At 40.9% G+C, this 27,718-nt stretch overlaps 2 protein-coding genes across 2 annotated transcripts; both read right to left on the reverse strand.

Moving 5' to 3' along the window:
* Positions 1-249: 249 nt before the first annotated feature.
* LOC140930901 (uncharacterized) lies at positions 250-5,683 on the reverse strand. Its single transcript, XM_073380621.1, has 3 exons — positions 4,461-5,683; positions 1,876-2,062; positions 250-711 (listed from the first exon to the last, which is right to left on the reverse strand). Exons 1-3 carry the CDS (start codon positions 5,367-5,369, stop codon positions 623-625), a joined length of 1,185 nt encoding a protein of 394 aa, XP_073236722.1. The 5' UTR covers positions 5,370-5,683; the 3' UTR covers positions 250-622.
* A 3,435-nt stretch (positions 5,684-9,118) lies between these two features.
* On the reverse strand, positions 9,119-27,138 carry LOC140930902 (sacsin-like). Its single transcript, XM_073380622.1, has 8 exons — positions 27,092-27,138; positions 26,888-26,982; positions 26,420-26,530; positions 25,390-25,537; positions 23,790-24,765; positions 22,681-23,252; positions 10,984-21,989; positions 9,119-10,410 (listed from the first exon to the last, which is right to left on the reverse strand). The coding sequence occupies exons 1-8, from the start codon at positions 27,105-27,107 to the stop codon at positions 10,117-10,119; spliced, it is 13,218 nt and encodes a 4,405-aa protein (XP_073236723.1). The 5' UTR covers positions 27,108-27,138; the 3' UTR covers positions 9,119-10,116.
* Between the last annotated feature and the right edge of the window lie 580 nt (positions 27,139-27,718).

Here is a 27,718-nt window from a genome sequence, read left to right on the forward strand (position 1 = left end):
GTTCCTCTCTAGCTAACCATTACAGGTCGTAACCTAATTCAATTCCCCGTTCTATAATTATCTTGTTAAAGTGGCACGATTAACTCCGCCGGGCGTTTTTCCTCCTGAAAACCATGAGATGTCTACTTGTGTAAGCAGTTCTATCATCTTTTAATTAAGAAAGATTCACGCCACTCTCGGCTACTTTTTATTAGGACATGTCCACAGCAGTGTGTTTATGAGACCATCCGAGACACGCCGGCATAAGGAGAGAGACCAACGCCGCTTCTGTAATCTTTATCCTTAATTTCTTATGCCCTAGCAATGCTAGCCTGCGAACGCAGGGGTAATTAAACCTCGGTTAACCAGAGTTAGTTTCGTTTGTGACGCAGGCTACAGCAATGCAGACTAACGCAATGAATCAAACGTTGATATCAGTGTCTTATTGATCGTGACTGTGTGTACTGACCCATAGAAACGTCATTAATAACAAATTCCGAGACTAATTTTAAAGGCGTGCTAAATACAAAACTCTCGTCATTCCCGCAGTAGTAACAACGGACGTTAGCGTGTTGAAATTTGCACGACGGTTTTCAGTTCACAAGCACTGAATCGTTTATTTACAGTGTGAACTATAATCTCTTCATACTTTGTGTCCAATCTCTGAGGGTATTGTAACGATCGCTGAATTTGTTATCATCTCCTTCGGCTTATACATCAACGTCGCACAATCTAAGGGGAGAAAGCAATTAGCAAATTACCTTTAACTTTTTAGACTCTGCAGAATTTCATTTCAACAAAGTGATGTACAGCACTTAGCTTTTGAATTGGTGATATTGACTTCATTCAAAAGTAAGGCAAAAGCCTGTGGGGGGGGGGGGGGGGGGAGGGAGTCCACATATGAAAGGGGTGGGGATGCTCGTCGGAAATTTTGAATTAAACCCCTAAAGGAGACCGATCTGGGCGTGGCCCAAGCTAAAAGCGACCATGTTAAAACTCAGACAATATATATTTTTTTATATTTTTTGGCGTGCAATCTTAAACGAGACCTCCAGGGCTAAATATGATGGCGTTTTGCCCAGAACATCCTAAGTGAGACCAAAATCCGATATTTACACCCCTAAGTGAGATGACGAGCATCCCCACCACTTTCATATGCGGAGTCTGCCTCCACCCTCCCCCCCTCCCCCCAAAAGGCAGTTCTCAAAGAATTTCCTACAGGTTTACAGAGACTGAAGACTAAACAGAAGATCATAAGGGCGTCAAGCTTTAACTATTATGATGATCTATAATATGGTGTTAAACGTCCTATAAACCTTTCTTGCAGCCAAAAAGAAAATAAAGGCACTTTTGTTATAGCCGCCTGAAAAAACAGTTGACATTTTGCAACGCCACCACTGCGTGGTTTCTCCGCGAAATGACGTCTGAGAAACGAGCGTAGAAATTCCATACTGATGACGCACAGTACCCAGATCTTGGTAGTGCTTCTGAGTGATTGAAAATTTTCTGCAACTGAGCAAAAGTACTAACCAGATGTAGGTAGTGGTGCGTCATCAGTATGGAATTTCTGCACTCATTTCCGGCTTAGAAGTTATGTTGCGGGGAAACCAGTAGTGGCGATGCGAAATCACGACTATTTTCTCAGGCTACTTTTGTTCAAGAGTGTTAAAATAATCTCTTATTTGCCAAATTTAGAAAAGAACATAAGTGGCCCAGTTGGGCAGGGCATTGCTCTACAGAGGGAGTTCTGCAGCTAAATGCCACTGGTTGGCCTTTCTTTGCGCCTGGTCAAAAAAGTCAGGCCAAATAAATATAGAAGTCGTGGAAGCCAACCTAGTAACAGAATGCGAGTGTGATGTAATGGTCTAAAATGGTTTTGATAAACTGAAAACAAACCTTTAAAAATCTTAGTGACCTTGTCTGGTATGAGCTTTAACAAAGCCTTGTAACCGTCTCTGAAATCCGACAGAAACGTACAGAAGAGCATTGGGTTTATAGTCGGTGGTAAAAACGCCGCTGCGATGACATATTGGGAGAATTCCGTACTGATATTGTACCCAGACATGATGCAACTAATAGCCACCTAAAACAAAAAGAACCAAGGCATGGTCACAATAACTTTAACCTAGAGTTTTTGAGTAATAAAGCTTTTGTGCAAAGCCGGGACCCACTACTCCACGGAAAGACTGAAGGCACCTTTGACTGACTTTAGTCTGGACATCAACTCGTACCAATTCACGGCACACCCCCTCTCCCGGAGGGGGGGGGGGGGGGGTGCGCAATGTATAAATATTGTGTTGTAGTCAAGGAAAGGATTTCAAACAGGTTAGGAAACCGAGAAAAAGAAAGCCGAAATTCACTTCTGATGCGCGGGCCCTAGTCTTACATTTTGGTCAAGATCGGGTATCTTTTATAGGAATTTCATTCGTAGTGTGAAGAAATGGAGTTTATGGTTCATAGTTTGTCTGGGATGTAGAAGGGTCTGTAAGGGTCACTTATGTCCAGTTCATTTTGCTAATAATGCCAATTACACCTCTTGTGAATGTCAAGATAACAGTTTCGTGTAAACAAATGTGTCTCCCAGGCAATATTTCAACAAAAATGAACTATGAAACACTGTTGCGCTAACAGGTTTTCAAAAACCATAATTGCAATCCTCCTCCATCATCTTCACATTTGTCCATCCATGGTTCTTTTATACGCTGTGTTATTTATACCTTTTATCGTTCTGAGCAGTTATTTTCATGTTTCACTCAGTTTAGTGGCAGTTCCCAAGTATTGAATCAATTTGATAAATTTCGTGACACAGATCCTTTAAATTGCCTAAAAAAGTTGTTGCAGAAAGTAGAGAGCAGTTCTACTTGTTGCTAAAAATCTGCACATGTTGCGCGTTTTACCGGACCCGCCAAAAAATTCCTTGATTAACACCCCGCACACTCCCCCCACCCGGGTACGTTCACTCGGTGAAAACTAACAATGACTCAATGATCCGCAGTGACTATTTACAACTTAACGCTGGAGATTTAATTAATAGGATTAAAGGGCTTTTTAGCAGCTGAATGCTACCTTTCGAATTCCTCAAGATATAAATAACACTTTTTTCAGAATTATTTTTATGACGATTAAATGCTTTTTGCTCTTTATATTCGTTTTGAATAATCTCAAATGGAAAATAAATTTAGTAGGAGTAGTACCAAAGAGTCTAAGGACCCAATCACAGGCTGGGATACAATATCCAATCCCATAAGGTGGCAAAGCTTGTCCCTCATTTACAATATTTCTGGCCTTTAAAAAACGTTAAAAACCCTTTAATTTCTTGAGTAGGAGAAAGAATTTGTCATTCTAACTTTTAAAAATCTATGGAAAAGCGTGTATTACGTGTCTATTCAAATGAAACCTCTTCAGCAGTACTTTCATATGGTCAGTATTTATTTAGTATGAGGGTCTAACTTTTGAGTCTGTGGATGAAATCCTATGGTGTGACCATTCAAATGAAACCTCTTCAGTAGTACTTTCACATGGTACTATATTTAATTAATATTTAATTCTAACTTTTTCAAGAGTCTGTGGACGAAATACGATGGTGTTCAGGATCTTTCAAATGAAACCTCTTTAGTAGACCTTTGCGTGGTGATTTTCATTCCTTGGGATAAGTTTACAAAAAGAAATTTGGAATTTTGGGGAAATATTTCCCCCTGGCCACTGTTAACAGTGAAGGCGTTCAGAAATACCCATAGAGAAGCGGATTACATATATAAGAGGTGTCTGCTCTTTGATAACTCCCAGTTTGTGGTCTTTGGCAGAAACGTACTGACTCGAGGGGCGCTTCTTGATGTATATTTTGCAAGAAGAAGATTTTTTTCAAAAAATTACTGATTTAATACCGTTTTTATGTCTCAGCCTCTTTCTCTTGACTTCGATGCTGATAAAACGTTTGATGTTCAACTGATCAAGCCTAATAAATTAATTTAAAGGTAGCTTTAAATGGTCCCTGGAATAACATGAGCTACTGAAAGATGAACGAATCACTTAAGCGCTGCAAAATCCTTGCTGTTTTCGGAGCCGGATGATTAGTACATAAAACATCATATGCCTATATTGTTAATAGCTCCTGTTATATTGATAAGAAATGTACTTGAATTGAAGAATAGAATAGAGCTTTAGTCAAATCTTGTGTTGAGTCGAATGACGAGTTCAAAATACCACTGACAGCAACCATACAAAATAATGAAAGATAGCCTAACTAACTATGCCTTACATTTGGTTATTATAAGCTTGTAAATGTCTTTAGTATATAACCTCTATGTCAGCTGGCTAAGTTTAAGTAAATGATCTTTTAAACGATTTCGTGGAATTTCTGGCCTTTCGAAGCTTTTGATTATTACCTTAAGTGAATTAAAATCTTCTTTCTTAAATTTCATTGTTTACAGAATTTAGACCAAAATACGCCTCAAATGCACAAGCAAGATTGATCCACTTACCATAACCGGAATCCACGTTAAATGAAAGGTCAGGCCCAACACGCAGATAAGTTTGGCAAAGTCTCTTTCCGCTCCGAGCCTTCGGTTGTAAATGGCAAAAGTTCTCGATGCGCCCGTTTTTGCCAGTGAATATTTCGGACAACTAAAGCAGCTCAGGACATTGTGAACAACCTGAAGCAAGAAGCAAGCGGCACTGCTCATGAGAACCGCAAACAGGAACGTGTATTCTTTGTTCTTTTGCGGGTAGCTTATTTGATCCAACGAACACTGAAACAAAGTTGTCGTAGAGTTTTGTTGATATAATAGGGTAGATTGTCGTGAAAGGTTCTCTGGACCAAGGCCAATGTATGGTAAAGAAGCGATCAAAAAGGCTACGATAGCTATTCCAATCACTAAATTGGCTATGATCATTGTCGGGTGCGTCTTTTCTTGATGTCTCAACTCGTATTTAGAGCACGCTAAAGACGAAGAAATCCTGTCTCCGATGCTGCAATAAATTCCCCTCGCGGTTATAGCGAGGTATGAAGTGTAGTTCAACGTTGTTATGATAAACAGTGCAGCAAGTTTGAGCCACACGAACATCAGATGAAAAATCTCGCAAATCGTTGGCCTTCCGACGAAGCTTGTCCTCTGATTTCTTGGACAGTTGTAGTGTTTTGATAGATAAACTGGTAGAGGAACACAGACAGTCAAAAAGTCAACCAAAACAAGTGACATTAACAGCGCGTCTCTACTACTTCGGTGGCTCTGAGCACGAAGCTTGGAATAGCAAACAATCCACGGGAAAATGTTCAGAAATAACCCAGTCATTCCTACTACGACCAAATATAAATTCATTGAATTTAAAAAAGAACATTCCGTCCACATGATTGATATAATTCTAGGGTGAGTTGGGTCACCCACTCTCATACTTGTCTTCTTTGCTTCTGGCCATCTTCCTTTAAATGTTGGCTCATCAAGGAATTCTTGACTTTCGTATTCGGCTTAAGCTGCTGTGGCGCGCCACATAATTGTCGTTTGTTTGGTAAGAAAACATAGAATTATTGGAATCGGTCATGGAAATTGGCTCTGAAAATATTAAATGTTATTCCAATCAGTTTGTGGCCATTTGATATTTTCAGTACGCTATCACTTTTCAGCCGAGCGAAACACATTAATCATTTCTGACTTCCGGATTATAGTTTTCCTTCACTTTCATACAATCAGGCATTCAGATCTTTTTGACCTGACGTCTTTCTTTTTTTTTCCAGCCCCTTTCCTCAGTGTAGGACTTTTGCGCTCCCTGCGTTGCACCCCACTCCCTCTCCCTCCACAAGAAACGTCTGATCGCAGGATGCAATTACACGTACGTGCAAGAGCCAAGATCAAGCGACCTCGAACGTTTTCCTTTTCTCTTTCTCAGTTTATCGTTCAACTTTCGTTTTAGAAGAACTCCTCAATTCCGAATTTTGGCTATGTTGTTAAGTCTTTGTTATAAAGTTTTCGGCACGTCTGAAACGTCGTAAAGAATTAGTAAAACTATCGTCCCCTCCTCTCCAATTCACTTTTAACAAGAAGAAAATGAAAAGCTTTGAAAAAGTGAAACTTGTATATTTGAGAATGCTGTTACGTTAACAAAAAATAATGTATAGGTAACCGTAAAAGCTAAAGCATTATCTTGCTGGATTTTTGGAAACGTACCGAACGTAAATTGCATTCTTTTCACTGAGGAAAAGAGCAAAAGCCGAATGGAAAATGAGCCCAAAAATCCTCCTAGAAAAGAACAAGTAAAGGAAATATAGAAAGAGCGAGTAGAAAGAAACCAGGAGAAGAAAGAAGAACAATGGCTGCACTCTTACTTTTTTTGTTGACTTCTTTGGAGATAGTTGTTGAAAGAAAAAACTGTTTGAGAAGAGAGCTCTATTTTGGCTGTAACCTTATTCAAAAATCCAGCTCTGATATATATTTTTCTTACCCTTGCGGCCAACAGAAATCTGATAAAAATTGATATCTTTTAAAAGCTAATGATTAAGTAACGGCTTTCATTTTTCAGATTTAAAGCCTTACGACTAAATTTGTTGTAGTTTTACAGCCAACAGTTCACTCTATTACTCTGAAAGCCTCCTGTTGTTTTGGGGTTCCTTGAGTGGAACATGGGCTTCCTGTGCAAAAAAAAGAAACACTCCGTTTTTATCAGCGAAAACTAGGTAGAAGTTATTCTTTCTTCTTTCACGCACATTTTGTGCATTTTTTTGTTTAACCGTATAATTTCAACTAACGTGGGTACCCTGTGTTAAAAGCTCAAAATGTTTAACGCTTAATTTTGACATGTTCCGCCGAACGGGTTTTGGCGGATTTTTAGTATGTTACCAGATAGGCCACCCTTACTTAAATGATGTTGAAAACAATTCTGTTGCAATTAGTTTGATGTTGAGCCTCGAAAATGCCTAGATTGATTGGACTAGATAGGAACAAACCAGAGATATGGACAAGAAGATCCTTAAAGAGAGCTATAGAGCTAGGGTTCAAGAAAAGTTTTGCTCACATTTTTCAATTTCCTGTTCCCCATGCTCGTTTCCCGCTCCTGCTCCCCGTTCCTCGTTTTGGTAGGAACTTGTCGATCGGAAGACGCGACGGCAGCGAAAACGTCGCTTCAAAAATGAACTTGCGTTCTTTCGGTCCTCATCGCGATTATTCCAACTCACTTACTTCGTCAAATGTAGGCAAACCCTCCCGGAGATGAATTTCTAAGAACTGTATTCAAGTTTGGAGAGAGAATAAAATTTCGTCGTCGCTCGTTTACGTCCTCCCTGAAAATTATAATCAGGCAATTTCACGTGGTAGTCGTGCAAAAACGGCAAAGAAATGTACAAAAAAGTAAGATGCACGTGCGTAGCTGTTGTTTTGTCTACTAGACCTATTGTAATTTTCGACGTTCTCGTTGCCGTCGCATCGTCGGATCGTAAAGTCCATTGTTAAATTCCACGAAAACTTCCCTTTAAAAGCGAATTCACATTCACTCAATCTTCATCGCGATTATTCCTACTCACCTAACGTCACTTTGATGCGAACTTTCCTGGAGTGGAATTCATAAGAACTATCAAAGTTCAGAGACAATTTCGCCATATGCCGTTTACGTCCTCCCATTAAGGGAAACTAGTCATTTTCACGTAGTAGTCATGTTGCGACGATGCACAAAAAAGTGTGATGCACGTGCAGAGTTGTTGTTTTGCTGACCTGTTTTCTTTTTTAACTTTTATATTTGTCGCCAGTTGTATCAAAAAATGTAATGTAAGAAAGCGACGAAAATTTGGCTTGTTGTTAACTGGTAAATAGAAAATTATCTCCTCACTGAAAAGGCCACAAAATCGTGATAAATGCGTACTCTTACCAGAAACATTAAAATGTGAGGTGTTTTATTTACAAAGATTGGTTACTTGATTGATTTGGTAATAAAATAACTTAAATAACATCCTCAGTGTCTTAGTTTATAATCATCATTATCACCTCCAGGCCACTTTTAGTACGTTCTTGATTTTCCATTGTTTCCGCGTTTTTCTGCCAATCTAGGGTTGAGAATCAGGTTTACGGAGCCTCATTGAACAAAACTACAGTAAACGTAGAAAACGCTCGCCATTCGGATCCATGTTTAAATCTATACAACTCTAGTGCGCTCCCTAACGCCGTCCCTATTGCGATAAAAAAGTGGCTTAGCCTTTTCAATTTTTTTAAATATGACAGCGAACATTCTAAAGGCTGTTTTTCACTAGCGTATAAGCATAAGCACAAGGACATATGCACGCGCAGAATGGCATATTTGACTCAATTCTCGTTACCTGCTCTCCTTAACTCTATGATAAACAAGATGGCGGAGGAAGAGTCCGCCATATTGTTTTTGATATGTTCGCATGAGATTTGGGTCAAATTGACCTATGATTGGTCCACGGCCTTGTACTTATGCATATTCTTATGTCCACCCCCTTTTTCACTAGTCAAACCTACGACTTAAGCATAGGCACATGCTCAAGAACAACGAATTAACCCGTCTGTTTTACTTTTGCTTAAGCTTATGCGCTAGTGAAAACCAGGCTTAAGATTTCCCTCTGCCGAAACCAATATGCATTTTTTAACACGATTACTTAAGATGTTATATAAACTGACGCGCTCTGATTGGTCCAGGACTATGCCCCGAATATAATAAACACCAAGCGCGAGGATGTTTTAGCAATCTCTGTTGCCTTTATGTAGAAGATCGAGGGTAAACAATGAACGCCGAGTACAGTGGAAACAAAAGGAGTTTATCGATCAAAGAAGTCCATAATATTTCGGGATAACACGTTGCACGGTGACAATTGAAATTGATTTTATTGTTTGATCGCTATCTAAAACTTGTTAAGATTTTGACTACAGTTTATAGTGTTAAGAAGGATATGCACTTGCGTTTTACGATAGTCCAAAGCAAATCACTTCCGAATTCACGGCCTTCCTTAATTATCTTAAATCAGAGGCATTTTCTAGTCTAGGACATGTTCTCTGCATGTAAAAAAAAATCGAAAGCGTGAAAGAAGGACGATTGCCTTTCGTTAACATGGCGTCTACTGTATCTTGCAAAAGACAGTTCGCACAAAAGCCGTAACGTTTTTGAAAAAAAGGCATTTTTCTACAAGCAAATGTTAATGTTTCACCTTTTAATCTTTTATTATTAGGTATATAATGAAAACGCCAGAGAAAAGAACCTAATAGTTCATTGGTAAATTCAAATAATTGATTTAGTTTCCTGATCAAGATTGCTTGGCTCTCTCTGAGCTCTGCCCTAACAATAACGGGGTGGGTGGTCAAAACAAAATAGCACACAAAAAATTAACGCTGTACTGTTTTTTAACATAGATTCACTAAACCACTCTGGAAAAGAATGTTAAGACTAAGAGCACAAAACACGCGTCAAAGATGATTACACTGCAAACAAATCTCTGATGCTTCATTAGCCACAACCGGTAATCTTTGTAAGAAGCGCCCAAGGTTCACTAGGTGCTTACCATTTGACAGGAAAATCCGCTTGGGGTGTCGAAAGCATAGTGATAACCGATTTACCAGTACACAGCAAAATTACCACATCCGTTACGGTTTGAATCCAAAACATGGGCGAATTTGTGTAGCGTGAGTCTGGAACCGACAAGGAACGGAGAAATTGGTAAATGGTAAGCAACATTTCGTTTGGTTCGTTCGTACCAACCGGGATGAACGGACTACCTCAAAACGTACTCTTCAATTTTCGCTTGGATTCTCGGAAAAGTGACTTTATCATTTACCTTCCATCCGTAATTTCCGAAAGTTTCTGTCAAATGGTAAGCACCCACTATTTCTACTTCGATTCCAATGTTCTAAGGTACAAAAGAAACGCAAAAAAGGCGGTTGTCTTTTCTTTCGTTAAATTCTGAATGAGAGACAGCACCTCTGAATGGATTCTTACGAGGCTGATAAATTAATGTTTATCTATTCTATGACGTTAGGTTTTGCTTTATTACACGTGAATCATTGAGTTCAGAGTTTTTTTTATCAGCCAACTAATTTAAATTCGTCATAGGAGAAGGTCCTTTTTTAGTACTAGCTCCCTACGGATTGCAAGAAAATACGTCGTTTCCACATTAGACACAGGCCCTAAGACTGGTGATGATCTCTATTTTTGCTTACAAACCTGCCAATTTTGGCGGACTCTTTCGAGAATTTCTCTAGCTAGACCCAACGCTTTTCTGGCCATGCCATCCGTGTAGACATCATGTGGAATTGCGGGATAATTAACCCTATCAGGGTACCGCATGCGTGTTGAATCCACCACACAACATTCCAGATCGCTGGCGATGCGTGCTAAATCTGAGTCACCCAAATAGCTGGCATTCAATGAAAGATTATGAACACGCGTCTTGGAGGCATCTTCTGCATACTGGGCAGCCTTCAATGCTTTCTCTGCAGCCTACCAATAATAATGAACACGAAGAAATTAAATGAATAAATCATGAAAAAAAAGGCTTTTCACGAATACCCACACATTTGCACCCCCACTCTAAACAACAATAAAAACAGAAAGCACAAAACGCCTCTCTCAACCCCTCTAACATCAGTTTTTAGAGATGCACACGCGATCTTAAAATATATAAATAAAAGGCAACAAAGTTACTTTGTTATATCTAACATCATTTTGACCTGAAAATACCAGAATTTGGGAAATATTTCGGTCAAAAGCTGGCAATTACATCATTATTGAAAATCATTAGACAGGCTAAAGAAAAGGGTAAAACTTTATTCCAGGAACGTTAAATTTTATTTTCATAGACATAATCTTTTGCTTTGCTAACCTATTCATATAATTTCGGTAGGGGAAAGTATATTGTCTGGTTTTCCTGGTAAGTAGTAAGATAAAGCTATTTGGAGTGGGTGCCTCTCTGTTTGGCAGACGTTTGCTAGTAGAATTCTGCCAGACATACTTTTAACTTTCCTATCTAATAAAAACATTAGGTTGAACGATTAAATAAAATAACCAGCCCACCTGGTGACACTTGAAACACACCCACTCGTAAAATGTGGTGCCAAAACGCAAATCTTCTTGAGCAGCCTTTAGATCCTCCTCGGCCTGTCTGAACCAGCGTCTTGCCTCACCTGGTTGGGGATTTTTCTTGCAGAAACTTGGTGGAACCCATCCACTTCTACTGTGGCTCGTCGAGGCTTCCCAGGAGCCATATGTTTTAACAAACTTTGCTCTGTATTCTTGGCGTTGTGTACGATACAGCTTGGCTCGTGTTGTCCAGACATGGTAAAAACTCTTGTAGCTCCCTTGATCGCTCTCTTCATCATCCCTCTCTAACTTTTCAATTTCATTCTGAAGGTACTGAAAGACTTTCTTGCAGAGATCGGCATCTCCAATGTTTCTTTCGGGATGCCACTGAAGAAACAATCGCTTTATAATCTTTCTTTTTCTTCTCGTAGGAAGACGCCATACCATTTTAAGCACCTCTGTGATTTTTCGAAAAATTTCTTCTCTGTCTGCATCTTGAGTGGAGCTTCCTTTTTGATTAGCAGCAGGAGGGTGAAATTGATGAAATTTGTACAAATCTGCTGACTCGGCAACCAACAGTTCTTTGTCGTGTCCGACATTTACTTTATAACGTTTTGTGTAGATACTTGTATCTTCATCGCCAATGACGTCTTCAACTATAATGGCATAGATAAACGTGGCATCTCCTTTCTGATTTTCTAGACTTGGATCCTCCAATTCGAAACCAACATATTCTCCGGGAGAGAATTCTTGGAATGCTTCGTCCAGAAGATGATGATCCTGAATCGGGATGAAGTCACCTGGGTCAGGTAAAAGATCACTTAGCGATGGATCATAAGAGTCATCCTGCCGAATTTTCATGTGGTCCAGGATTGACCAAATTTTGTTGGGTTTCGTGCGCAACATCTCTGGTATAAACATAACAGTTTCTCGCAACAATCCCTCACACGCTTCTGCGATCACTTGCGTTAAGGTCAGTGATATCTGAGAATCGCCCTCCTCTGTCTTCCCATTGACATACACCTTCCAAACATCTCTGCCACTTTCTGAAAATTTTTCCAAAAAGTGTGGTACTTCTGCTTCACTGCCAGGAATGATATTTTCTTTATACACCAGGTGGGTCACAATTTGGTTCAGTCCAAGAAACTCAATACTTCGAAGTCTGCTTTCTAGACGAACAGTTGTAGTTTCATCTAAACATTTACTTGCATGGTTTGCGTGACGAATTAACCTCAAAATTCCTTGAAAGAAATGTCTTGAACATAATTGCTTTTTTAAGGAATCAGCAACGATGACAGTGGAACTAGAATCAACATTTTCTATGGAAGAAGTTAATCTTTCTTGTATGACATCAGATAGAAATTGCGGTCGTACTATTTCTGGAAGGCGTAAGATGTAGTCCTTATAGTTCATAGAGGAAGAACACTGCAGCTCCGCCATCTTAAGGTCCACTACTAATAGTTGGTCAAACTTTTCAAGCCTACTCTGATATTCCGGAGCGTCATCGAATATTAAATCAGTCGACTTGTGCAGGTTGTCAAAGGAGCATCTGCTAACCTGATACACTGCAGGTAGGTACAAGGTTTGGAACTCAGATTTCTCCTGGGGATTTGGCTCCAGCGTTTCGAAAAGTCCTCGGACCGCTTTTAAAGAACTCTTAATATGATTTGGATTCAACTTCATTGACTGACAGTGCTCGTGTAACATTTCCAAGACCATGGAGTAGTGTAAAGCTGTAACAGAATCAGTGCAGCCCAATCGACGAAACAAACTCTGAAACTCCCCTAACACAGGAGGCAACCGATAAAGGAATGGTGATATCTCCAGGCTTTCGTACAGCTCAAGAACCACTTGTTTGCTATGCACAAATCTTGTCCCCTCTTCAACCAAAATGCAAGGCTTGTTCTTAAGGTCCTCCACGATAGAATTTCCTGTTGAAACCTTTCTTTGGAAAAACTTGTAAATATTTCGCATGACTGACATCCTCGTGGTACCCTGATCGTCAGCAAATTTCTTATCATTTTGTTTGGAAACTTGATGAGTAATGTTAAGGCAGTGTGAAATAACCATCTGCACAGTGGGTTCAGATAGAACGTTCAGATCCGAAAGGATGGAGCTGGTAAAATCGTCCCTCTTTAAGTAGTGAGGTACTTTCATTTCAAAACAAAATCTCGGATCAGCCCATCGTGGAAGTATGTGCGCTGCTGTCCACACGGTTTCAGTATGATCAGAAACAACAGAGTCTTGAAATGAAATGTATGGACTGGGGCCATCGTCCTTTGAACCATACTGTGAATGTAACTTTTTAAGGTCATCCGCGACTGGATCTGAGACTACAAAACGAACATTACAAACCGCTTGCAGCAGTCCATCTGATGGTTTCGATCGTTTCAAAAGGTTGGAAACAAGAAGCTTTGACTTCTCGTCTGTCTTCGAAGCACGGCGCTGTGATGCCTCCTGTGCAACTTCCCTGGCAAACTTGATGAAATGATCACGGGAAATTTCATGTATCATTCCTATTTTCCTCATAAACGGCAACCACTCTAGACAGTTGTAGGGTACAGGTGGGAAGATTTCTTCGGGAAGCATGGCTTTGAAAACTTCATTCCTTGGGTCATAGAAACTAGACGCTTTTTTCAACGTTCCCTCTTTGCTGGATATGACTTCTGTGTTATTCAAGCATTGCAACAGTCTGTACTCATCGCTCGCATCATTAAGCAAGGAGTCGCGGATATACTTGAGGTGCTTCTGCCGTGCCTCGGTACTGAAGACCTGGAAATGTGGTAAGACGGACTGACAATACACATCCACAGTCGAGATGGAATCAAATCGCAAAAATTTAAATAGCTTGGAAAGATCTTCCATGGATTCCAGAAACAACATTTTCACTTCTTCTTGTAACAGGGCCATCTCTTCTCGAGGCATAACACTTGGTATTACGCAAACTTTTTGTTCATTTAGACTGACAAGACGACCGTCTATAGTTGAATAAAAGGGCAACTTTCTCAGAGTAGTTTTGCAAGACTCTAAATCGTTTGTGGAAAGCGTTTTCTCGAGGAGTTCAACGTTGTGGCCAAAATACTGAAGGATGACTTTACAACTTGAAGGATCCAATTTTCCTTGCAAGGACTGTGGGTTTCGCTTCATCTTTTGGAGGAGTGCTGCAAGGATAGAACTCGGTTTTTCAGGCGATGCTACAATTTGCCTTGCAATGGGCTGAGAAGCCAAAAACGTTTTGTTTGCAGACGAGGCAGAAAAAATAGCACAATTCAGCTCAGGAAGACCCAGGTCTCTCAAAGCTGAATCCAGTGGACTACTTCTAGATTGCTCCCTAAAGTCAAGAACAGATTCGGCTAGTGTCAAGGGAACCAACACTTGTTCGTTGACCACACTTGGATCATTTGAGTCAATTTCAACCTGCACTTCAGTTGCAGGGAGGATGTTCCAGTTAGTCAGAGGATTCAGTACTGACAGTATGCTTCCACTTCCTGGCCAACCTCGCTGAAAGCGTGCTACCTCTTCCCCAAGGAAGCTCCAGACTCTAGAGATCCACCAACTATTTGGCTGAAGCGTGCTATCTGGTTTCCACGTAACGTATTCATCTGACCGACAAAACGAACACGCCGGCAAAGAATCCGGTAAAAGGAAAGAAAAAGCCTGGACATCAAAACGTTGGAATACATGTGACTCGAGACTTGTAGTGTCATCGAAGAGGTTGTATCTTACATGCTCATGGACAAACATGTCTTTCGAATTCGGCAAAATGTCGTGGTAGCGAGACAAAAACTTGGGATTGCAAACATCAAATGCCCGAAGTATGTTGTCCTGCGTTAGGAGCAACGGAAGACCATGTAATCTTTTCAGAAAATGAAAATCTCTCTTGCAGTACCTGAGCAGAAGTGTAAGACTTTGGACGTTTTCGAACGGCGTCTCACTGATATCGATTCCAACAGTGCCAAGGGAATCTTGAGAGCTGTACGTCTTGAAGAAATCTAATACCGAGGAAGGTGAAACACAAGTGGTGTTGACATCAGATTTCTTGAATGCCTCAAATACAAGTAAGGAAAAACTTAGCAGATTAAACCCTGTTTGAATTAGGATTTCTCCAAGATCACGTTCTCCATGTTTACTCTGCTTGCTGGCGCTTCCAACGTTGTCAATGTTGTTAAAGAATGCTTGGTCTTTTCCTTTGCCTGTTGGCGGAAACCACCTGAGTTGGATTAAACGTCCAGGGGCTGTACTTTGTGAAGAGCAGCGCACTACAGGCAAAAGCCGCAGTCGTTTTTCATCCATGCCCCTATACACTGATCTAACAAGTGTGTTCCAGTGGGAACCAGGACCATCAAACTGTGGAAATAAATTCTCAAAACGTCTAACCCTCTCCAGGAGATCATCTTCAGGACATCTTAGAGTTTCAGATTCGTTTGCCATGAATGGTAACTGGTAGAATCCCCTCACTTCGTCTAAAAGTGTAAGATAGCATGATGCCACCACATCCCCAAGTATTGCATTGTTCCACTCACTTCGGTAGCCGCTTTTTTCGTCCCACCACAAATTTCTTCTGGCCTCGTGATCCAAAGCAAAGTGTCCATTGATGTGAACTGGAAGGTTAGTTTCTATGGGAAGCGGAAGAAAACAGTAAGCCTTCTTTTTTCTAATCGCTTCTCCATGTTTCTTTGATTTCTTTTCCAAAAGACAAGCTACGCCACCTCGAGGAATCATCCCCAGCTCTTGATTTCGGTAAGCAAACGCTATGCTTTCTGACACCGGTTTTTCAAAGCCAAATTGTTGAACAATTAGCCACTTCTCTTCGTTGCCGTCAGAGTCCGTCAGAGTCATGACATAGGAGCACTTTTTAACTTCGGTATTTAAGATGACACTTCCCTTTTCTTTTGCTAACTTTCCGATCTGCTTTATATGATTAGCGAATTCCCGTCGTTTCACCTCATCTTTATCCGACATCGCCGCCTCAACTGAGAACGTGTCTGCCATCTTGCCGCTGTTTCCATCGATATCGCATACAGTAATTTTTTTGACATTATTAACGAAAAGGAGGACTTCAAAGAGCTCGTTCTTCAGGGACTGCATCATTTCATTCAGTGTCTGGGAGGTGATTGGGGTTTTTGTTAATCTGGAAACTTTTGCCATCTCTTGTGTTCGAAGAGGAAATCGGAACACAGTGGAGTTCTCGATGGGAAAATGTTCTTCTAGATAGCAGGAAAAAACGTCTGGAAAAACTGTCTTAAGTTGTTTGGTATCTGTGTACATTCTTCCAGGTTCTTGAGAGCTTGCTCCAGGGACATACCGGCAATGTGGATCGAATACACATAAGACGTCGCCAATTTCTTCGCCACTGGACATGAAGGAAGGAACATCTGTCAAGTGGTAGACGGCATTGAAACCAACGCCATACTGCCCAGTCTTGTTTGGGTCACTCCCCTTACTTCCTTGTCCAAGGTTTTGTATTCCTTCAATGTCAGCCTGCGTGAAAGGCTTGTTGTTATACACACATAATGCCGGACCCTGCAAAGGTTCCCAGCATTCTTCGAACACTTTTTTCTTGGGATGGTGTCGGGGATCATGAACAAAGCAAATTTCGGTTGCTTGAGCGTCATCAGCATTTTGGAGAAGTTCTTTCAACAGCTCCTTCTCGCATGGAAAGGCTTCCAAAATCCGCCTTAAACGATTCACCAGTTCTTCTCTCTGACCAAATGAGAGTCCATAAGCATAGTGCCGCAAGGCTTCTGCTCGACGCGTTTTAACTCCTAAGTAGTAACAGTCTAATAGGGGGATTCCAGGATGGACATACTGGACGCCTTCGTTGTTTGAAATCCAAGGACAGTCGTTAATACAAAGTTCACTTACGAGTTGCATTACTCCCCTCGAATTTGGAAGGTTAACTGATGTCCTCTTAATATCAGCTGTAATCGGCACTTCGGACTTCTCCAGTGATTGTTTCAATTGAGCCGCTAGGTTTATTGCAACACGAAGTGTCTTATCGTCTAGCTTTTCGTCTTGAAAATCTTGCTTGATGCGCTTCAAAGCCGAAATAAGGTCTTCCACCTGAAAAACCTCTCTCACGCCAGCCACCTTCATTAACGTTAAGTATCGCCTGGCTAAATCAATTGGAAGCTTGTACAAATATGGAGGACAATCAACGGCTAACTTTAAAGCAACTTGATTTGAAGACACAAATCTATCTTCCACGAGAATGAATTGTGAACGTTGAAGAAAATCTGATATTTGCGTTTCATGACTATCAAGAGCTTCCTGAAGGAATCCGTATGACTGGATGCAAACTTTTCTTATTTCCTCAGTTTCGGCATCACCGGCTCCTGCGCCTGTAGAAATTGCCTCGTTAATTTGTTCAATTACCTGCATCACCGTAGGTCGTTTTCCGTCTAATCTCAGAAACTTTTTGGCTTTTTCTGCTATAGGCTCTTCTATAATTGGCTGGCTGCAGCATACTAAATACGTGTGCTCGGATAAAAATCCCTCCATCGACGATACGAACACTTGATTTTTTACACCATCACTTTCACTCCCCTTCCAAATAAGGGGAAATGACTTTGGTTTCTTGAGAACTGGCAGAAATTTTGCTTTTAAAATTCTGGAATGATCCTCACTCAGCGAAGAGGGTATGCCGTCACGAATCAGCTTATTTTCTAAGAAGGCGATCAGGTTCTTGGCTCTTTTAGAAGCTGCGTCCGTAGACATTTGATTTAAGATACTGATGCTTTCTGCTCTCTCTGCAATCTCTGTCCAGGGGAGGTCGTCGGTTAACATTCCAAGCTGCTGGAGTTTAAAAAGACGTGAGGGATGAAGAAATGTTTGTCCATTGCCGTGAGGAAACCTTTCATCTAACGGAGAAAACAACAAAGCACTTGTTCCGCTTGGACTTATAAGCTGGCTAGGACACTTGAGCGTTTCACCTTGCGGTGTTGTTGGAATGCATTTATGGCCCTTAATCATCTCGTCAAGCCTCTCATTTTTCTCATCCAGTGCGTACATGACCAGCCTGTCTCTCAATTGAGTCGGGACAGAACCAATGTTGGGGAAAAATAGCTCGACAAAGAACCTGTTCACGTCATATCTTTTGGAATGGATCAGTTCTTCGTACCCATAGTTTGCAAACGATTTGTACACATCATAAGGAAGATCGATCACAGCTACATCTCTAGAAACCAACATCTGAAATACTTTAAATGAAACGTCACCGATTTCAGAATCTTGGCGAAAATGTGGATCGAGAAAGACAACCTCGTGGATGCTGACCCATTTTTCTCCATCTGAGAAAAGGGAACTTTTACCAGAAGCAAGGTGGTCGTAAAGTGATCTCGCCAGCGGTTCACAGGCCTTTTCCACTTTACAAGACAAGGGCCACAGCCAATGAAACATGTATTTGCTCCCAGAAATTTGAGTACTAGATGACTTAACGTCTTCAAGAAGATCTAGGTACGCTGCGCATACTGAATCTTGGAATAGAATATTGTTCCAGTCTGCTCCAACACAGGCTTTGTCGTCATTTGTTTTCTGCCTCAAAGCACGTCTGTTTGAGGCCACTGCAAAAGCGCCATTAACGTGTAAAGGAAGACCACTGTAAATTGGAAGTGGAAGATAACAGAACAAGGTTCCTTTAAAATCTGAGGGACATAGAGGTCCTGAAACAGAGCCATTGTCAATCGACAGTTGAACAGCAACTCCTGCTGAAGGAATGAGACTTTTTTCACTCCGGGAAAACTTCAGTGCTTCGCCATTGCCCATGGAAGAGGCGACAAGCCAAGTCTCGACACCTGTTGGTAGAGTAGTAGTGTCTTGAAAGAAAAGGCGTCCATCCTCCGTCACGATGCTTTGAATGTCAAGGATTAGCCCTGATCTCAGCAAAACGGCGCTGGGATTTTCTGTTTCTTCGACAAATCTAGCAGTCTTTGTTGATGCCTTAAGAAAGTTACATTGCTCCAGACAGAGTTTATCTTCTTTGCTGAGACTGCTGGCAGCAGAAGGGAGGTCCACTACCATAGACAATTTTCGTATGATCCCTTCTTGCATTAACGACTTCGTTACTTCAAACATTAGTTTAGGTTGTGTCGCATCTGTCGCCTCTTTAGATAGGTGAAAAATTCTGACTCGACGGATATTCTGCGTAAAGAGAAGTAATGATCCAGCCCCTTTGATAAAAAGCTGTAAAAGTTCTTTCATTTGCTTGCAGTCATAAACAAGTTGTTTTATTTCGCTCTTTATGGCCTGAGTTTTGGTTCGTAAAGGAAAGCGAAACAGTGTTCCGTGGAATGAGTTGTCTTCTTTTTCCAGACAGAGATCACAGCCAAAGATACCATTAAACGGCTTAAACTGATGGCGAAAACTCCGCAGCTTCCTGACGTTTTTGTTGGTGTCAATTTTTATGCCCGGTTTGTTTTTGTTTCTAATGGCTCTTCCGAGATGAAAAGTGTTAGGATCAAAGATAACAAAGTAGTTCCGGCTCACTAACATAGGAACGTCTGTCAGATTGTAAACTGCATTAAAACCAAGTCCAAATTTTCCAATCTTTTGTGTGTCTTCTTCTTTTGTCGCTCCATTTAACTTAGTCAGATTTTCAAAATCTTCGTTCTGAAAGACAGCATCATTGTACACCCACAAAGCAGGACCTTGGCAGTCTTTCATTCCGTCGTCAAACAAGAGGTCCATTGCATCCTCGTTGGTTCTTTCATCGTACAGGAACTTAACTTCAGTTGCACCCGCGTCGTCTGCATTTTGAATAAGTTCTTTCGGTACTGCAAATCCATCGGTGTAGTCCTCCAGTAGCGTGCTGAGTCGACTGGTAAGTTTTTCCTCCTGTCCACACTCTTCCCCAAATCCAAGCTCATCAGGATCTAGCATGCTGTTCTGTAAAGTTCGAACGTTGAAATATTCTGCAGTGCTATAAGGGACTTTTCTGTGTAATAGTAAATGATCCATGCTTTCATCATCATCATCATCATTCAATGATCGCGACCCGTGCTTTAAATAAACGCAATCTTCCACTTGCGCTAGCTTCACATAAGCATCGTTTTTTACGAAAGTTGGAAGCAAAACCTCCTGGAGAAGTTCTGGAGATAACGCGCCACCGACTTCAGATTCCACCTTATTCAAAATGTTGATAGACAACTGTAGATCTCTTTCCACGTCTTCAGAATCAAACTGTTGCTCTTCACAATCATCATACTTCTGTTTAATTAATTGAAGGACAAACAGCAAGCATGAAACATCACACTCCTCTTGCATGCCACACTTGGAAAACAATTCAGAGTAGCCATTCATCTCTGTAGGAAGGGATGCAATGTAAGGCGAGAGGTCAATAGAAGGCTTTCCCGCAAGTACAGCATTGGGAAAGGAAAAGCCGTCTCCATTCCAAATCCATTTCGAGCTTTTAATTCTCTCCAAGGCTTGTTCCACGCCAGTGTCATCTGTCCCAAGTAAGAAAGAGTAGATTTCTTCCACCATTAACATGTAATGTGGCTTATCATCTTTGCAGTAACTATCGACCACAATTTCAAAATGCTTCACAACGTCCAGTGCACAAGGACTCTTGTCCCAACCAAAATGTTTCGCTAAATCACTTGATGAATGAATTGGAACAATAGGCCTTATTGCTCCAATTATGGACGCTCTATCTTCTGTCTCTACCTCCGTAGGCTTGAAGAAATAAGGTTTTGTTTCATTTTTTCCGTAGAAAGGAAGGCTACTAGGAAAATCATGGGGCTTTACTCGCACTGGTGATATCCAAGGAGCATCTTGAAGCTGTAATCCCAACGACATTCCAAAAACGTCGTCCTGAAGTTTATTCGGATTCATGTGCAAATAACTCAGAATTGCTGTCGACTTTTTCTCCGCCTTTTCCAGTGCTGCTGTGTCAGCGATGTTCATAGCACTTCTGTAGAGGTCTTGAGCTGTGATACCTTCCTCACCTTTCAGGCCAAGTTTCTCCAGATGTCTGAGGACTTCAGGGTTAGCATACTGCAACACGGGAAAAACATCTTCGTTCGCAAAAATGTCCATCAATTGGTCCTTTCTTGGATGGAAGAGTTCTCTAGCCTGAAACCGACGTCCACTGTTGGTTGGGACAAATTTTAAAGCTTTCATCTCCTCTTCTAATCTGGTGTCCGTGTCAATATGGCCCAACACAGAAAACATTAGCTTATCAATCTCTTCCGCTGAATAGTGTCCTCTGTTGACATCTGGAAGTATTCTATTGCATAAAAATTCGATAAGTGTCGGTATTCGGACGCCTAGCAAGCGGACCACAGCAAGAGAGTCGTCTTCTTTAACGTCAATAAAGTCACCGCGAGGTGTCACTGGAAGAGGTTCTCTTGGTGCTGCACCTAGAACCTGCTTTTTCGACAAGAACTCTTGAGATAGTGTCTCGAAAACTGGAAGACAGGAAAGATATTCTTTTTCCTTTGAGGAAAGGGAAGACACTTTAGCGATCAATTTTCTTAGGGAACGTCTGCCATCATCTTGAACCTTGCTTAGAATAGCGGAGTGCATGCCTATCCCCATTACGCTGGAAGAAGACAGCATAGCTTGCAAAACACCTTTGACAGATGGTGGGTGGACAAATTTCTCTATTCCGGGATGGCCTTTTAGAAAATGCGGGGATTCATTCATGACCATCACACCCAAAGCTTTGAGTACATCACACAAGGAACTGTCCAGGAGATCTTCACTTTCACTTAGCTTACTTGTAACAACTTTAGACGGGGTTGCCATCTTTGTTAATTTTATAGGGCGTTGCGAGAGGTCAAGCGGAATTAAGGGAAGGTTTGTAAGTTTGTAGAGATCCCTTTCAAAATATTCCCGTAGGTAGTCCCACACGCTCTTGAGCCAGTTTTCCGTGGGATGATTGTAGTTCTCATCATCTGGGTACCATTCGACAACGTCGCTATTTACCCACTTAGATGGCAGGGTCTCGCGCAGTAGGGCCGGAATATGATCTTTACAAAAACGTTGTAACTGCGTACACCCTACATAAGAATTAAACACGACAGACTCACATTTTGCTGTTAACATATAGTGTAAATAAGGGGTCTAACCCTCAATACAGGAATCTTTCCTTGCATTTGGAACTTCTCCCAATGGAGGCTGTACGCCAAGGAAACAGCTTAAAATCTAAAACAATCTTGTATCGCCTTGATAAAAGGGCTCTCTGCTTTTGTTTATTATTAGTTTTCGAAATTTAGATCTCTCAAACTAGAGCTAGTTTCCAATGAGGTCACATGTGTGAGACGTGTGCACTTGTTTTTGTGATTGCTCGGGGAATGATGTACAAAATAATACGTTAATGTAGGCATCTTTTCATCATTCTCCAAATAATGAACTTCGCGCTCAAGTAAAATTATTTTGGCATTTAGAGCCCAAAATAACAACAGTTTCCGTTTTTAACTTACAATAGAGAAGAAATCAAAATGTAAATTAAGTTAAAAGCCTTATAACTTCGATTTATTTGGCTTAGCGTTTGCAAATTTTTCTCCAATAACCACGGTGAAAGGTTAGTTTTAGTGTAAAATGAAGTGAAATATTGAACATTTTATGTACTAGGGTGTAATATTTATTCATATCCTTGGAGCACCTTATTCCCAATTTGTATTAGCTTTCTACAGACATTAATCCTCTCAATTGCCTACGCTAATACAGGCAACTTAGTTATAAACATACCTTGCTTTTCAACTGCTTCTAGGCTTTTAAAGAGGTGCTCATCAATGTCGTGGTCTAAAAATCGATGTTCTAGGCCTGGTAGAAGTTTAATTTCCTGAGGAGGCTTACGTGAGCAAATGAAAATAGCTTCTCCCTTCTTTGAAAATGACGAAAAACCTCTTTTGGCATTAGGCAGTAACTCCAAACCAAGGAGTTCTTCAAATTGGCCATTCAGCACAAATTTCAAGAGCAACAACTTTTGCGTTCGATCAAGGCTCCTATAGCAAGTTGGGAATTCTTTCAGCACATTTTGCACCAGCGAGGGAGTGATCTCCCGCGTGACATTTACAGTCTCCAGTACATGATCGGGCAGGCACGCGACATTTTGATTGGCTTGAAGTAAAACTGTAACGAGCAGCTGCTTAAGTTCGCTGTCATTTTTGTCGAGGGTGTCAAAAATGGCCTCCTCCGCCTTAAGCCACTGACCTCCACTTACTGGAGAGTATACGAAGCTTTCACCACGCAACAGCTGTAAAAACGGTTTCTGAAGCCTTTCCCAAGCCGGATCAATAACTTCCTTATCTGGCCATGCTCTAAAAGACAAATGATATAAAAGTGTCGTTTGTAAGAGGGTAAAACCTTTACGACCACTAATTTAAGCGGTGACGAGATTTCTTTATGACGTCTACGTATAATCAATCAAAACGCCTTAAATTCCAATCACCGTTTTTTTTTATCGTTTTCCAGTTGAGAGAGTAGCTTTACCATTCGATATATAGACACATTCAAACCTCAATCCCTTAATTTGACTCTGACGAAGTGCCAGCGCTGGAAAAGCCAGCCATTAACTTTGTCAACTAGCCTAATAAAACAAAATTTTTGTGTTATTTGGTTTATTAGAAACCAACCGTTCTACCTAATACCAGGCACAAAAGAGCAAGTTAAAGAATTCCTATAACAATTAATTACCCCGAAATAAATGAGGTCCTAGCGTTAATTAATACACAGGCCACGCTAATAAACACGGCGACTGATAATGTGAAAAAAAGAAGAACGATAAGAAAGACCTTGGTGAGATGGTGCGTTTGGAACGAAACTTTCCACTAAAAGTGTAAAAAATATAACCTTACTTGTACACTGCATCTGGATTCATGTTGAAGTTGATTATGGCTTCCTTAATCATCGTGACATAAGCTTTTGGAAGAGCTTCTTCCATCAAACAACAATTCCACAATAAGGACTTGTCGGTAAGTTTGCTTCGGTCATCTTGATCTTTGTTTGGGGTTTTGATGTGGCGTCTGTTCTGAGTGAGGGCGAAAAATCCATTTACATGAACAGGCAAACCTGTCGTACTCTTCTTTTGCACAGGCAAGGGCAAAGCGCAAAACACGTGACCAGCAACATCAGGCGTTGGCAGGTTTTCTGTCGAGGGAACCCCCATAGCAACGCCAACGGAGGGTAAATAGCTAAGTTCTTCATCTGTCAGGAGCCTCTCAAATTCGGATGAGACGTCGCCACCGCAGCAGTAGCTGGTGACAAGGAAGGAAAACTGTTGAATGTTGTTTTCAATGCCCATAATCACCTTCTCAATTGTGACTGGATACGTCACTGTGACAGGCTCAAGCATGTGTTTACCTAGTTCGATTTTGTCAAAGAACTCCTTCCTCTTCTTCCTAACTAACTCAAGGCTATCTTCAGTGATTTTCGCTTGAAAGATTCTTTTTGGCATGAATTCTGAAATCTCTCGTGTGTAAAGCTCAATGGATTCCAGATTTCGAAGAAACAAAAGCACAAGGTGAGCATCGGCAAAGAAACTGTCAAACAACCTCTCCATTTTTTCCTCCGAGTACAATGTCTCTGATAATTTGGATGGAGTTTGTCGTAAAGGGAAACGGAACAATGTCCCACCGTACTTTCCATCAGAAAAGACTTTATCGTTACAATCAAATATTTCTTTGTAAGGACGAAACTGATCTTGTATATGTTCAATCTTTTCCTGCTCCTTTAAAAGCCAGCTGAACCCAGTTATTCGATATTCGTCATCACTCAAGTGCTCCAGCGGATCAATGAAACCTATCCGTGTGTTGCTGAGGATACTCGGTAAATCTAAAAGCCAAGGAAACATGCTTCAGATATATGCGTTATTGACCAAACGTGACGTCCACATGACTGCTGAATATTGGCAGATAACTTTTCGTGAAGTTAAGGCCAATAAAAAGGCAAGAAATAAGCACGAGGCTACGTCAAGCCATCTTGACCGAACATACCTGGCGAGTGATGGAGTGATGGATTTATTATCTTCTCAAGAGAACTATTTTTGGCAGGTCCTAAGCGGAAAACCCCTAACGGGCAAAAGAAGCGCTATGAAAATAACAACACAGGATTTACTTAATCTTTCACGCGTTTGGAAACAGCCATGCAAGGTCATATAATCACATATAATGAGTTAAGGTATCCTTTGTAACAGATAGCCAATTAGTTTGCCTTAAGTCGTTGAAATGTTTCAGCTGTTTTGGATTTTTATTATGTTTCTATTCTTGTTGTGGGCGATTATCAAAATTAGCCTGTTTTCGGGTAATAAAAAAATAAATGATATTTCTAATTCTTTGCATGGCCAATAATTCTAAAAATAAAAAGCTGAACAAATAAACGCGGAATATAACACTTGATACAGACGATCACAGATATAAATGGTGCTAATTGTATGTCCTATATATGCGATATACCTACCTGTCATGTGAAATACTGACTTGAAACCAAGGCCAAACCGACCAACTTTCATGGGATCTTTCACTTTGTTACTGTCACAGAGCATCCTGATGCCCCTCCAGTCGCTTTTGGTAAACTCGGCGTTATTGTACGCATAAAGCGCTGGACCCTGTTACGAAGCAGTTACAAGTTTGAACTAAAGATACTAACAAGATTTCTACAAAGGTACCTTAACTGGACACAGACCTGCCCAGTTGGGATAGGCGTTAACGTTAACTGCCCACACGAGGTGCTTCCGTACCCAACCCGTTAACGAACACTGTCGGGTCGGATGTCTTTAGGGCTAGGGTTGGACTCGGACAGACTGAACGCGTTGAGCTGTGTTGTGAAACGGATCCTTTCGTTTTTTTGTCGTCATCCCAGAAGAAAAGAAAGGCAAACAATTTTCAGATGTCAGACCTTAAGACCCTACAGTCATTTTAAGACCCTCAATGTTGTCCATTAAGAGAATAGAACTCTGGGCTGACCAGTATCCAGTCTTGTAACGACACTCTAAAGTATGTATAAAAGAATTTGCGCGCAACATCTTGATTTGTCCGGCTAAGAATGCACCTAAATTTCTATTCTGTTTTATTTTGCCTTTTTTTTGTATTGCCCATCGGATGGATGGATTGATGGATGGATGGGTAGGAAGATGGATGATGATACAAACGTCTGTATAATTTCTTGACGTTTTGGAGAAATACCTTCGCTTGCTTTTAACGTAGCTGCTTGAAAATTGGCAAGTTTCATTATTTTGAGGCGCTGTTTTCAGAAGTGTCAGTCGTCATTCGCTAACTAGTATGTATAAAAACTTGTGAAAACCGTGGAAAGGTCTAATAATGTGTGTTGCAACTTTTAAACTTTCTCCTGTTTATGAATATCTCCCGATCGACTTGGTTCGTGACGAGCCATTCCCGAGAAAACGTAAATACCCAAGATGCTTATCTCTATACAGAGAATTGGTAACCCTGCATTGTTCATTCCTAGCTACCTCTTTGACATAATTCACCTGAAAGGTGGCAAGTTTTTGACTGTGTAGCTTTTCCTTTCCATAACTGTGTTTGTCATGCAGAAATTTCACTTGACTTGCACCCGCATCCTCTGCATTTTGGATGAGTTCCTTCCAAAAAAAGAAACAAAAAAAAAAACAAAAACAAATATAGACAACTATAAGCAGACCCTAAACAGTGTCAAATGGGATGATGCTAAAAACTACTTAACTAGGAAAGCAAAAATACCGGATTGGAGTTCATATTTTCCGGCCGTGTGTTTGCGTGGCCTGAACGGCAAACATAAATGGGGTGGGAGGGGAGGTGGGTACCGGATTTCCCCCCCTTCCTTAAAAACGGGGAGTGACAAAAAACTGAAATGTGCGCATGGCATGAGATCAGAACGACTGAGTAGACAAATACGTGGCAAAAGGAATAGATTTGTTGAGACAGATCTGTTTCAAGACTTTTAACTACATAAAGATTACCTTCAGTATCTGCCCATCATCAGGATATTGATCTAGTATGGTTTTTAACTGTTGCAGGAGGGTTGGCTGAATCACGTTAAAATCATCATCATCCTCTACAACCACCAAACAAGCAAAAAACGTTCGAGAATCAGTGGCGGCGTTTCAAGTTATATCAGAGTCAAAACATAAGACAACTTATCTTGTAGAAGCAATCTTACTTACGCTGTTCACTCATCATGCTCACGTCACATGAACATATCGATATCCCTGGTCTGCAAAAAAAAAGCAATTAGTTACAAGTCAACGATTCCAAGAAAAGAAAGATTAAAAAAAAGGGAAGGGAGGAAGGAATGGAAGGACGTTTAAAAGGAAGGAGGAGAGGATGGAATAAAGGAGGGAAAGAGGGGAGAGAGGGTGGGAGGAAGAAAGGTAGGAAAGTAAGAAGATAGGAAAGAAGAGAAGAAGGAGAAACGAAGGAGGAGATGAAGGGAGGAAGGTAAGGAGGAATTGGGCCAGGAAGGTGGGAACGATAAAATGAGAGGCAGCCAGAGAAGGGAACGAGCAGGAAGGAAATAAGAAAGAGAGGGAGTAGGAGGGGAGTGGGAAGTAGGATGGAAACAAGGAAGCAAAGAAGAAAGAAAAGTAGGAGGCAGGCAAGGACAAAGACTGAGAAGGAAGGAAAGAGAATTAAGGACGATACTTTTTCAAATCTTTATATTTTCTGGCAGGTGGGAACTCTAATCCCAGTTTCTCAGCATTTGAAACCAAAATGAAAATTATGGCGAGAATGAAGAAAACTACAGGACAAAATTTGAGATTTAATCAAATATGCTGGGCGCTAATTGCAAA

The sequence above is a fragment of the Porites lutea genome, chromosome 3 (genome assembly GCF_958299795.1).
Source record: "Porites lutea chromosome 3, jaPorLute2.1, whole genome shotgun sequence".
In the NCBI taxonomy this organism is placed as follows: Eukaryota; Metazoa; Cnidaria; class Anthozoa; order Scleractinia; family Poritidae; genus Porites; species Porites lutea.

Bases quoted from the DNA above. Each gene is read 5' to 3' on its own strand.
- LOC140930901 (XM_073380621.1), bottom strand. From the start codon at position 5,369: ATGAGAGTGGGTGACCCAACTCACCCTAGAATTATATCAATCATGTGG. The intron at 2,063-4,460 runs GTAAGTGGATCA...TTTTTGTTTTAG, and splicing joins TAACGTGGATTCCGGTTATG to GTGGCTATTAGTTGCATCAT. The intron at 712-1,875 runs GTTTGTTTTCAG...TTCTCCCCTTAG, and splicing joins GGTCACTAAGATTTTTAAAG to ATTGTGCGACGTTGATGTAT.
- LOC140930902 (XM_073380622.1), bottom strand. The intron at 25,538-26,419 runs GTGAATTATGTC...GCTTCGTAACAG, and splicing joins AAAAACTTGCCACCTTTCAG to GGTCCAGCGCTTTATGCGTA. The intron at 23,253-23,789 runs GTAAGGTTATAT...TTTGTCTTTTAG, and splicing joins AATCCAGATGCAGTGTACAA to AGCATGGCCAGATAAGGAAG.